The sequence below is a fragment of the Neophocaena asiaeorientalis genome, unplaced genomic scaffold (genome assembly GCF_003031525.2).
Source record: "Neophocaena asiaeorientalis asiaeorientalis breed wild unplaced genomic scaffold, Neophocaena_asiaeorientalis_V1.1 scaffold242, whole genome shotgun sequence".
Taxonomy (NCBI): domain Eukaryota; kingdom Metazoa; phylum Chordata; class Mammalia; order Artiodactyla; family Phocoenidae; genus Neophocaena; species Neophocaena asiaeorientalis.
The window spans coordinates 7889299-7902827 of NW_020172451.1; the positions used below are offsets into that span (position 1 = coordinate 7889299).

The 13529-nt window shown below is 38.2% G+C and overlaps 1 protein-coding gene across 4 annotated transcripts in view; it reads left to right on the forward strand.

Moving 5' to 3' along the window:
• Nucleotides 1-13529, forward strand: part of SLC25A17 (solute carrier family 25 member 17) — a 52684-nt gene that overhangs the window by 21287 nt on the left and 17868 nt on the right. For all 4 annotated transcript variants that reach the window (XM_024737486.1, XM_024737488.1, XM_024737489.1 and 1 more), the window contains 2 exons: nt 2535-2601; nt 3959-4110. In XM_024737486.1, coding sequence (XP_024593254.1) covers nt 2535-2601; nt 3959-4110 — 219 coding nt within the window. The remainder of the gene's footprint in view (nt 1-2534; nt 2602-3958; nt 4111-13529) is intronic.

The following is a 13529-nucleotide window of genomic DNA, read 5'->3' on the forward strand; positions in this document are numbered from 1 at the left end:
ATAAACAATACGACTTTTGAAAGGCACAATGTAGAGTTTTTTTTTTTTACTGGGGATAGATTTTCTGGAAAGAGAACAGAGAATAGGAAACATGGTGGAGCCAGATACCATTGTCACTGCTCACGTGGGTACGTAGTCCTAGTCTCCCTCTTTCACTTTATAGGGCTATGCAACTTTCTGTAACTCCTGCTTGTTCTTTCCTTAGTATTTTTCAACTTTAAATTATAAACCTATGCCAGAACTTAGATGAAGAGATAAGAGTAAGATTAGCTTTGAATAAACTAATTCCTATATTAAAATCCTTCATGACCACTATTTTCAATTAATTTTAGAGATTTTGGAAAGGTAATAATTTTATATGACTCAAAAACCAAAATACATAAAAAGATAGACAGTACAGTGAAAAATCTCACTCTACACTGTCTCCTTTTCTCTCCCCTGTAGATAATGTCTCTATTCGTCTCTCAAAGAGCCCTGAGAGTTTCTTTATGTAGAAAAAACAAGCAAATAATATATATTCTCAATTTCCTCTCTTTATTACTCAAAAAGCATATTTTCACACTGTTCCATATCTTATATTTTTCACTTAACAGCATTTAAAAAATATCTTTATTGGAGTATAATTGCTTTACAATGTTGTGTTAGTTTCTGCTATACAACAAAGTGAATCAGCTATATGTATACATATATCCCCATATCTCCTCCCTCTTGAGACTCCCTCCCACCCCTCTAGGTCGTCACAAAGCATCAAGCTGATCTCCCTGTGCTATGCAGCAGCTTCCCACTAGCCGTCCATTTTGCATTTGGTCGTGTATATATGTCAATGCTACTCTCTCACTTCGTCCCAGCTTCCCCTTCCTCCCCATGTCCTCAAGTCCGTTCTCTATGTCTGGGTCTTTATTCCTGCCCTGCCACTAGGTTCATCAGTACCGTTTTTTTAGATTCCATATATGTGTGTTAACATATGGTATTTTTCTCTTTCTGACTTCACTCTGTATAACAGACTCTAGGTCCATCCACCTCATTACAAATAACTCTATTTAATTCCTTTTTATGGCTGAGTAATATTCCATTGTATATATGTGCCACACCTTCTTTATCCATTCATCTGTTGATGGACATTTAGGTTGTTTCCATGTCCTGGCTACTGTAAATAATGCTGCAATGAATATTGTGGTACATGTATCTTTTTGAATTATGGTTTTCTCAGGATATATGCCCAGTAGTGGAATTGCTGGGTCATATGGCATTTCTATTTTTAGTTTTTTAAGGAACCTCCATACTGTTCTCCATAGTGGCTGTATCAATTTACATTCCTACCAACAGTGCAGTGCCTTTTCTCCGCACCCTCTCCAGCATTTATTGTTTCTAGATTTTTTAAAATAAATTTAATTAATTAATTAATTTATTTTTGGCTGCATCGGGTCTTCGTTGATGCGTGCAGGCTTTCTCTAGTTGTGGCAAGCAGGGGCTACTCTTTGTTGCGGTGTGTGGGCTTCTCGTTGCAGTGCATAGGCTTCTCATTGCGGTGGCTTCTCGTTGCAGAGCATGGGCACTAGGCGCGCAGGCTTCAGTGGTTGTGGCATGCAGGCTCAGTAGCTGTGGCTCGCGGGCTTAGTTGTTCCACAGCATGTGGGGTCTTCCTGGACCAGGGCTCAAACCTGTGTCCCCTGCATTGGCAGGCGGATTCTTAACCACTGCACCACCAGGGAAGTCCCCATATGCTAATTTGTTTCTGTAAGTTCTATGAGATAAATTCCCAGAAATGGGATTGTTTGATCAAAGGGCAAATGTTTGTAATTTTGCTAGTTATTGTTAGATTGCCTTGTATAGAGGTTTCCTAATTTGCCATCCCATGAGCCATAAAGGTACCAATTTTAATTCTTAAGAAATCAGTTCATTTTCCTATTTTTATATTTTCAAAATAGTCTTCAGATGTGGGTAGGAAATTTGAAGTTAATTAAGGTATGTTTTGTTTTCATTTAGAATGCCAAGAAAAGCAGAGTTCCCATCTTTTTGAGACCTTTTATTTTTTTAGATTAGGGAACAGAGCACAAGGTTAAAACTTTGTAAACCTGAATTTTAATCCTGGCTCTGCTGCCAACTACATGTGTCCTTCACAGCTTTGTGTCTGTAACCTCTTCTCTGAAAGGGAAATGGTAATTTATTTCCTCTCTACTTTATAAGATATTAAGATAAAAAGGAGAATATATAACTTTGAAAAAAAACTAGAGAGCCCTATGAAATATAAGAAATAAATTTCTCCTGTTACATTTTTTACTTTGGAAATTAGGTATTGAATTAAAACGCTTTATGGTTCATGAATAACAGATGAAACCATGGAATCAATAGTAGGAAATTTAGCACATGGGAACACAGGAGGATCATTGAGTTCTGAGGCAAACTAGGGAGCTCAAAGAATAGGGTGAGAGACTGCTCAGGTGAGGTAAATGGCATTTCAGTGAAACTTGCTGATGCTGAAGATAACAATTCTCAAAGGATTTAGTTTAAACATGTACTCTTTGGTCTTGTAGTTGATGAGAAAAGAAAGTCCAAAACGACACACATGGTGCTCCTGGAGATCATTAAAGAAGAAGGCCTGTGAGTACTACCTTGTTCATCTTTGTTAGGTAGAGGAGCTCGTTAGGAGATTCCTGGGCGTCCATCATACCTACACTCACTTTCTATCCATTCTCAAAGCCTCACAGTGTTGTGAATTTGTAATTGCCTGAGTTGTAAGTAAATACATAGTTGTTTTCATTTCCCTAAAGTTCTGTGGTTGACCATTTTGATTCTTGATCATGGCGTCTTACATGAAACCAATGAACAATAAACTGAAGAAGGTAATAGTTGTTTAGCTCATTCCTATCAGATGCATTCAGACCTGTGTACCTTTTAAAAAACTTTTTATTTGGAAATAATTTCAAATTTACAAAAAGTTGCAAAACTAAAATAGTACAAAGAATACCAGTATGTGTTTTAACCAGATCGACCTGTTGTTAACACTCTTCCGTTTGTGCTCATGCTTTCTCCCTCCCTTCCCCACTCCCTCCTTCTTTCTTTACTACACAGACACATACACACACCACACACAGATTTTTTCAGAATTAATTTGAGAGTAAGTTACATACCATACATCAAAGCCCCTTACCCCTATGACTGACATTTTCAAAGATGTGGACCTTCTCCCCTTATTTTTCCTTAAATAAAATTTTTCTCACTTTAAGTTTGCCTCATGTTTCTTCATGATTAGATTGAGTCTATGCATTCTTGGCCAGAATAATGTATAGGTGAAATTGTGTCCTCCTCAGGATGTCACATTGGAGTCACATATTGTCCACTTGCCCTCCATTGGTTAATTATAATTTCTTAGATTCAAGTTAGCACTGAATAATTTTATTTTTCCTCTTTTCCAACTATAAGCAGTCTATGAGGAAATAATTTAGTATCATACAGACTCAGAAATTCAATGGTTTACAATTAATTACTTAATTATTTTGGTGCTCAAATTGTCCCAGGTGTGGCCAGTGTGAGCTCCTTCAGTCTGGTTCCTGTGCCCTTATAACATACCCCCATCACTTTTTTTTTTTTGCACTTCTATATTTACTTCATTTTAAATGTTCTTGCCCTGTAATAAAATGTGAATGATGCTATATTAACTAACAGCCACGAGGAAATTGTCTTTAATTTTACATAGTAATTTACTAAAGGAAATCGAGGGGGGAAATCAATAAATCAGTCATAGAATGTATGTTGTTTCTTTGGTATCATTAATGCTAGAAAAGAATTCTTGGTTTGGGCATCCTCAGAATGTAGAATATGTGTACAGTTTGGAGTACATTGTAGAGTAGGAGTGAACTTTGAGAGTATGTGAATGATGATCAGCCTTTTCTAGGACTCTCATTTCTAGTGCCTTTTATTCAGCATTTTTACTTTGCTTATTATGTTCTTCCCCTAGCCTGGCACCATATCGAGGGTGGTTTCCAGTTATCTCCAGTCTCTGCTGCTCCAATTTTGTCTATTTCTACACTTTTAATAGCCTCAAAGCAGTCTGGGTCAAAGGTCAACATTCTACTACTGGAAAAGATCTGGTAGTTGGATTTGTTGCAGGTAACTAAGTTTTCTGAATATAAGATATTTTTATATTTTGTTGTTTATATTGTGGTCCATATACCCCGAGAGGTTATTTTAACACAAAGTAATGCTACAAAGAATGTAATTAGTTTTCTGACTTGACTCTGTATGTGTGTGTTGTGTGTGTAGTAAAAATGCATAACATAAAATTTACCATCTTAACAATTTTTAAGTGTATATTTCAGTAGTAGGTTTACTTACATTATTGTGAAACAGATCTCCAGAACATTTTCATTTTATAAATGAGAAGTTCTGTACCCACTAAATAACAACTCCCCTTTCCACCCTCCCCTCCCCAGCTCCTGGTAAGCACAATTCTACTTTCTGTTTCTATGAATGTGACTACTTTAGATGCCTCATGTAAGTGGAATCATGCAGTATTTGTCTTTTTGTGACTGGTTTATTTCATTCAACATAATAATGTACTCAAGGTTCATTCATATTGTAGGATGTAACAGGATTTCCTGGTTTTATAAGGGTGAATAATATTCTATTGTATGTATATACCACATTTTGTTTATCCGTTCATCTATTGATGGACATTTGAGTTGTTTCCACCTCCTGGTTACTGTGAATAGTTGCTGCTATGAACATGGGTTGTATGAGTAGTTCTTTTGAGTCCCTGCTTTCAATTCTTTTGGATATATTCCCAGAAGTGAGATTGCTGGATCATATGGTAGTTCTTTTTTTCATTTTGAGAGGAACTACCATACTGTTTTCCACACTGGTTGCACTATTTCAAAATCCCACCAGCAGTTGGTTCCAGGTTCTCCACATCCTTACAAACACTTGTTATCTTCTATTTTTTCTATAGTAGCCATCCTAATGAGGGCGAAGTGATAGTTCACTGTGTTTTTGTGGGTTTTTTTGTGGTACACGGGCCTCTCACTCTTGTGGCCTCTCCTGTTGCGGAGCACAGGCTCCGGACGAGCAGGCTCAGTCGCCATGGCTCACCGGCCCAGCCGCTCTGCGGCATGTGGGATCTTCCCGGACCGGGGCACAAACCCGTGTCCCCTGCATCGGCAGGCGGACTCTCAACCACTGTGCCACCAGGGAAGCCCTCACTGTGGTTTTGATTTGCATTTCTCTGATGATTAGTGATGTTGAGCATCTTTGGAGAAATGTCTATTCAAATCTTTTGCCCATTTTTTGAGTTATTTGATTTTTTGTTGTTGTTGCACTATAAGTATTCTTTATGTATTCTGGATATTAACCCCTTATCAGATATATGATTTGCACATATTTTCTCCCATTTTGTAGGTTGTCTTTTCACTCTGTTGATATGTCCTTTGATGCTCAAAAGTTTTTAAGTTTGATATTGTGCCATTTGCATATTTTTCCTTTTTTGCCTGTGCTTTTGGTGTCATGTCCAAGAAATCATGCTGAGTTTAATGCCATGAAAGCTTTCCTCCTATGTTTTCATCTAGGAGTTGTATAGTTTTAGGTCTTTAATCCATTTAGAGTTAATTTCTGTATGTGATGTAAGATAAGGATCCAACTTCATTCTTTTGTATGTGGAAATCCAGTTTTCCTAATACCATTTGTTGATGTGACTAGACTGTCCTTTCCCCCTCTGAATGGTCTTGGCACCCTTGTGAAGATCAGTTGACCATATACACAAAGTTTTAATTTTGAGCTGACTTGGCTTATTTTTATCTTCTTAATCCAGAGAGGAGGGTCAGTTATCCCTGTTTAGCAGCCTGTACCCAGAATTTATGGACATAAGGTCTCTTTTTTAAAAAATGAAAATTACAATACCTTTCCTGCTTACTTTCTGGGGATTTTTTGGGGGATTTTTTTGTTTGTTTGTTTTGTTTTTTTGGACTGAGGATTGCATGCAATGTTTAACATGAACAGGACTGGCTACATAATTTTCAGGGTCCAGTATAAAATGAAAATGCAGGACTCCTTGTTCACAATTTATTAAGCATTTCAAGATGGTTGACACTAAAGCATTAAACCAAGCACAAGACAGGTTACACACTCATGAAGCCCACCATGAGTGTGAAAGCATTTAGTCAGATGTGACAAAGAGTTTTTAGTGCACAGCCCAGTGTAGTCAGTATCACCATAGTCGTTAGTACCCTAGGGGTTCATAGGAGAAAGGTCACTTTTGGCTGGGAGCTATCTCCTTATAGGAAGCAGTGCCTCTTGAGCTGAGCCTTGGCAGAATTAGTAACACTTGGAGATAAGTGGCGACGGTTTCTGGATGGAGAGAATGGTAGCAAACTGAGAGAATACAGGACCACATTTAGATCAGTGAGTTCTATAATTTTGTGAGTGAGTGAAGTGAGTGTAGGAACATGAGCAATAAAGTTGGAGAGTTGAATAGGAGCCCAATTTTAGAAGGCTATGGATCCTTGTCATCTGAGACTTCAGAAGTGCTAAGGAGCCATTAACCTGATATTGGGAATATTTAGTTACTGTCTCTACTTAGTGGAATATGAGCGCTATAAGAGCAGGTATCTTTATCTATATATGGTATATCAAAGATATATATAAGATGCAGAGCAGTATCTTATATATACTTTATATATATAAGATATAGGGGCTTCCTTGGTGGTCCAGTGGTTAAGACTCCGTGCTTCCAGTGCAAGGGGGCACGGGTTCAGTCCCTGATCAGGGAACTCTAAGATCCCGCATGCCGCGCGGTGTGGCCAAAAAAAAGAAAGTTAAAGATATATATTACATCAATTAGACAATATATATTGCAGTTATAAATTTATCTCTATATATGTGTAATTGTTATATCTATACATATATAAGATAACGAATACATATGATACCTGCTTTTGTGGCATATGTGTATATATATATCTGTTCCCCCCTGCCTTGCTAAATTTTCAGTAAGAACAATTCCTAACATGTAGTAGGAGCTCAATAAATATTTGCTAAATAAACAAAATATTTGTTGAATTAATCAGGGTTTTATTAAAGAGATGGGAAAAAAGTAGATCTCTTTCCTATGGGTTTTTTGTGTTTATCTAGTCTATATCTAAATTAATTTATTTAAATGTTGCATGTTTAGTGTTAGTATTTTGTGGACTCACTTACTGATATATTCTTTGAAAAATTACTGATTTGGGAGCCACACAGTTGAATAATGTAAATGTCCATTTGAAATAAAAATGATTTGATTGAAAAATAGTTACCAGGCCAGGAGTATTCATGGCCCCCAGTTCTTCCTCTTCACCTATATGAGACCACTGCTGTTTTTTTATTTGGTCTCTGAGCCTTTCTTATGCTTAATTCTCTCATTTTAGTCTCAAGTTGATTTTGATATAATGAACTTTCACTTGGACCAACTTTTTTTTTTAATTGAGATATAATTGACATAACATTCTATTAGTTTCAGGTATATGACATAATAATTCAATATTTGTGTATAATGTGAAATGATCACCACAAGAAGTCTGGTTAACATCCATCATCACAGATATTTACAATTTTTTTTCTTTTCTTGTGGTGAGAACTTTTAAGATCGACTCTCAGCAACTTTCAAATATGCAGTTCAGTATTATTAAGTCTAGTCACCTTCTGTACATCACATCCCCATGACTGACTTATTTTATAACTGGAAGTTTGTGCCTTTTGACCACCCTCACCCCCAACCCCCGCCAGACCAACTTTCACATAAAGAGTATAACACACAGGGTTTCATTTTCTGGGGTAATAAATGAATACTTGTAGGTAGGTAACTCAGGATAGAAATCTGGAAGTCTTCATAGAGGGTGCTCTCTTACCCTCCATGTCTGCCTGGTCTTCATGGACTATCAGTCTGTCTCTTAAATATCTCTTGAATCCGTTCCCTCGTCTCCACGTCCATAGCCGTTTCCCAAAATCAAGCGCCATCATCTCTCCCTTGGACCATTGCTCTGTTCTGATCTCTTTGCCTCTCAAGTCTTTCTCACTAACATACTTTGCATAGTTCTGCTTCAAGTAGCCTTTCTAGAAGAATGGTTTTCAAGCAATGTCATAATTCAAAGAACTCAAGTTTGAGATATGTTCACTTGAAAAAATATCAGAATAGATCCAACCTGTAGAGGAGGAATCTTCTTTTTTACATAATTGCAACAAATGGCAATCTGGTATGATGTTTTATACTTGACACCAAGTATTGGTAATACCTTGATTTTAATACTTTTTTTTTTTTGCCCGCGCTGTGTGGCATGCGGCATGCAGGATCTTAGTTCCCCGACCAGGGATCAAACCCGTGTCCCCTGAATTGGGATTGCGGAGTCTTATCCACTGGACCGCCAGGGAAGTCCCTTAATACTTTTTAGATTACTGTGATTCATATGTATTTACATTTAAAAGGTTATGACTCACTGTCAGAGACTAACTCATATAACTTCCCACGAAACTACTAGTTTATGAAATATATGATTAAATCTTCTTCTTTTTAGGTGTCCAAAGTTGTTTCTTTGCTGTATCTGGCATCCCGTTATCCACTAGGTACACACAACCCCTTGTTATTCTCTCTCACTGTGCTCTGCTCATTTTCTTTCTAACTCTTATGCAGTTTATAATTACAGTAGATCCTCCCATACCTAAAACAACTAGACTGGTGTAGGGCAGTTAGTTTTAAAAAGTCAATGGAAGTAGGGACTATCATAAATAGCCTACATGCCTTAAGTATTTTATTTTAACCTAAGATATGTGAATATATACTTATCCAATTTTTTGTATGGCCAAGACATATCCACTCACTGATGGAAGTTTTGTACTTTTTTTCCTGTATAACCCATACCTGTAAATGCTTTGCCTACTGTAACAGATATGACCGACATAAGCAGGTTTGAGAAAAGACATAATTCACTCCTGGTAAGCCTGAACCCCTGTGGGATGGAAGTAGAAGAGCACAGGTACACTAGGGAGTAGCCTACTGGCCGTAGGTATCAGCGTGCTGTGGCATCTGTCGGTGTGTCCTGTAAAGGGAAAGAGGAACACAGGTTTATCTGGTGAGTCCATTATATGGAACTGGTTAAAAGAGATCCCACTGTATTAATATCATTCTAATTCACTTACATTCTGAAATGTTTTCTTGAGAGCGTGAGAAAAGAATGGAATTACGCTTGACGTCCAGGGAGAACCCGTGGGTCTGTGTTGATTGTGAACATCATCTGTTACATGTCTTGTCAGAGAAATGATTGAGAACTGCTGTTCTAATATCCGAATCTGATTATGTTGTGCCCAGCTTCAAACCCTTCAGTGTCTGCCGCTTGCGGGTAGGGTGGAGTCGCGGCACCCTCAGCAGAAAAGGCCCCCCTCCTACACGTGCAGGATAAGCGCCTAACATACGAGATCTGCTGTGATACTGCTTACCTCCCTATCTTGGTCTTTTCTATTCTTGTTCTCCTGTGCCAAACTGTGATTCCTTGAATAGACCGAGCCCTTAGTAACTTCATTCCTCTACAGCTGCTGTTGTCAGTCTGAAGCAGCCTTACTGCTTTTTTTATCTTATTAATTCCTAGTCATCCTTTTATTCTCATCTCAAGCCACCTCCTCTTCAGGAAGCTTCCCTGTTTCTCATGTCCACCACCCCCAAGTTGTATTCTGGGTTAGGTGCCTACCCTCTGTGCTCCAGCTCTGTATATACCTCTGTCTCAGTGCTTACTCTGCCGGATAACAATAGTCTGCATATTTGTCTTTATTTTTCATTAAACAGTGAACTCCTTAAGGGCAGAGACTACATTGTTTTAAATCTCTGTATCCCCAGTGCCTGATACACAGAAGGTGCTGATTAAATGTTGAATGAATGAATTCAATTTAAATGACCACTCCTCCTGTAATCTTCATCATTTTACTAGTTGCCCTACCAAAAGTCGAATTCATCCTCTTTCTCTTTGACCCCACCTCCAGTCTGTGAGCAAATCCTATTGCCTGTTTCTTCATATGGTTTCTAGAATTCAGCCCCTTCCCCCACTACCACCTGTGTCCAAGCCACCACTAAATCTTGCCAGGATTATCTTCAGAGCCTCCCAACTGATGTCCTGCTTCCTCCTTTGTCCCCTTCAATATGTATTCAACACAGCAGCCAGTGTGCTCATGTTAAAACATAAGTGAGGGCTCCCCTGGTGGCGCAGTAGTTAAGAATCCGCCTGCCAATGCAGGGGACACGGGTTCGAGCCCGGGTCCAGGAAGATCCCACATGCCACGGAGCAACTAAGCCCGTGCGCCACAACTACTGAGCCTGTGCCCTAGAGCCTGCAAGCCACAACTACTGAGCCCACGTGCCACAACTACTGAAGCCCATGCACCTAGAGCCCATGCTCTGCAACAAGAGAAGCCACTGCAGTGAGAAGCCTGCACACTGCAACAAAGAGTAGCCCCCGCTCGCCGCAACTAGAAAAAGCCCACACACCGCAACGAAGACCCAACGCAGCCAAAAATAAATAAATTAATTAAAAAAACATAAGTGAGATTGTATTATTTCTCTGTTCAAAGGACTCCAATTGCTTCCCTTCTCACTCAGAGTAAAAGCCAGAGTCCTTACCTTGTCCTACAAAGCCCTGTGTCACCTGGCCCACCCGTCCTCTTTACTCACTCCACTGCAAGCCTCACTGACCTCTTCTCCAGGAACACTCCTGGCATGCTTCTGCCTTGGGGCCTGTGTACCTGCTGTTTCCTCTGCCTGGTTACTGCGTGGTTCATTCCCTTACCTCCTTTAAGGTCTTTCCCTAAATGGCCACACTGATGAAAATGGTGCCCCCTTCTACCCTGCAAAACTTTATCCCCCTTCTCTGCTTAAATTTTCTCCTTAACCTTATCTTCTAACATACTACATATTTTACTCATTTATCCTGTCTTACACCATTAGAACATAAGCTTCAAAAGGGCAGGGATTTTCATTTTTTATTTACTTCTGTATCATCAGCACCTACTTAGCACATACTAGACACACAATACGTATTTGATGAGCAGACCATGGACTTGCAGGTCATAATAATTTACTTATCCTAAGATACACATAAAGTTATTTAAGAATTGCTAATTCATACCTCAGATAAAAAACACCTATTAGCTAGTTTTATATGTTTCCAATTGCTTTAAGAAGGTAGATTTAGTATCAGTAAAAATAAAATTTCTAACAGCTCTTGTAAAAAATAGGCTATTGGGGTGAGAATGAATTCCTATCTTTTGAGATTTTCAAAAATAAAATGAATAATCACCTGGTGATTGGATTAGATCAGTGGATGCACAGGGAACATATGACCATGTCTGGGAACATTTTTGGTTGTCACAACTGGAGGATGCTACTGGCATCTAGTGGTGGTAGAAGGCCAGGGATACTGCTAAACATCCTACACAAAAGCACCCCTGCCCTGCCCCAAACTAAAAATTATCCAGCCCCAAATGTCAGTAATGTCACAGTTGAGAGACCCTTGATCAAATGAATTTTATAGTCCTTTATAATTCTGTGATTCTCCGATTATAGGTCCTCTCTTTTTCTGAAGGTAGGGAATTCCTTGGAAATCACTTCTGCGAGTTTTAAACTCGTGTTTTTTTATCTTAATGCTTACCGCATTTTTACGATAATTAAAACAGCTTTTTCTCTTCCTGCTGTGAACCCTGCCATTGTGTTCCAGTCACTGTAGGAATGAGTTGCATTGTCGCCAGGGAGAACTAGGGGTAGTATTATTGTTAGTCCACTTCTGGGAACTTAGAGAGTTATTACTATTTATTTTATTTTCACAGAAGAAAGCCCAAATAGCTTAATACCCTGGGGAAGAATTTGAGAGCAGAACCTTACAGGTAACTTAAATGAAGATGGTACTTGCCATTTTTATGAAATTGGAATTTTTATCAATAACTCTTTTTGAATGCCAACGGTGTTATCATTGTTGTGACAGTGAAATTAATTTCCTGTCCTTAGGCCCTAAATCTGGTAAGGCAGGTTTGTTCCTGTAGTGTATCAAGTTGCATTCCTTTGTAAGGAGCCAAGCACTTAGATTTATGACCCTGATCTGCCATTTTCTTATCTCAGTGGTCATTGCACGTGTTCCCCAGAAGTGCACCCAATTAGCATTCTCCATTTTTGTTTTCTGTCCTTAACTCAGGAGACTCACTACTAATAAAACTTTGTGTTTAATATTTCAGAAGTAAACAGCTGTGTTTCACTTATCCTTGAATCAGTGAGTGATTTTAGTGAGTGTGTTCAGTTACTGTTCTTCATCTTTTAATTTTGGTTCTGTTTTCTTATAAATGATTTTTTATGAAGAAAGAAAACAGAATCATTTGAATTGGAAGAAAAACAATTTCCTGTTCTTAAGTAGGTAAGGTATTAATATTCCCATCTTAGAGCTGAAGGAACAGCCATGGCTTGGAACTGGCAGAAGAATTTTCTACACGTAAATAAGCAGACAGCTTTCTCTATCCTGCAGCCATATCCACCATGCTTTAGTCAGAGTCAGAATCACTCATCATGTTCGTTTGCAGCTTGTTTTTCCTCCGTAGAATGTTGTCCTTTGCTTGATTATATAGGTTGCAAGTTTTTAGTAAAGTTTGGATCCTCAGGTATTTTCCCAGAACTCATAAAATGATAGTGGTTAAAAAATACCTCTCCATCTATTTTGGCTTAGAGCATTAAAGAACTTCTCAGAAAGAAAGCTTTGAAATACAAAATGTTCTTACAAGGACCTTATATTCTCTTCTTTAAATGATGTGATGCATTTTTGTACTTGACAGTGTCCTTAGAATCCTCTCCATCTTTCAGCCTGTGTTAATAATGGGGATATGTAAGCAGAATTTTAAATAGTGGCTAAATCTTAATCTTTGCTGCATTGCCTCTGAAATGTTTTGTGTGTGCCTACCTCTTGAATAGAACATGAAGGGAATTTTGATTTCCAGAGAATTTATTTAATGGGCAACCTATTTCATTTGTTTAGAAAGGTATGTACACTGTGCCTGTCTACAGTATCCACAGAAGCTTGTGATCTCTGGTTCTGAGCTCTCCTGTCTTCATCTTTAAAAAAAAAAAAAAAGCGGTAGACTGCTCAGTAGCACTTTCTAGTCTGATTTTTCTGGCTGTTGATTGTTTTTTGTTAAGTGATGTGTACATTATATTGAATAGGAATACATTATAAAGTCTGGGCAAATGGGCGTGTGTTGATAGTCTTCTATCTTGGCCTCTTGGGCACTTGTGCTTTTGTAAAATGAGACTAGCAAGAATCTCTAGTTAAGACTTTTTCAGATTATGATCAATGCCTCAAGTGACAATGTATGAATATATTGAGTCATAACTAAAGATGACTCTTTTGTGTTATGTGGAAAAATATAACAAATACAACTCATAAAATTATTTGATAATGTCTTTTATTTTGAGAAATGTGTTCTCACGATGTTTCTAAGAGAGAGGTGCCAAAATACCTTACTTTTTTTTTTTTTTTTTTTCT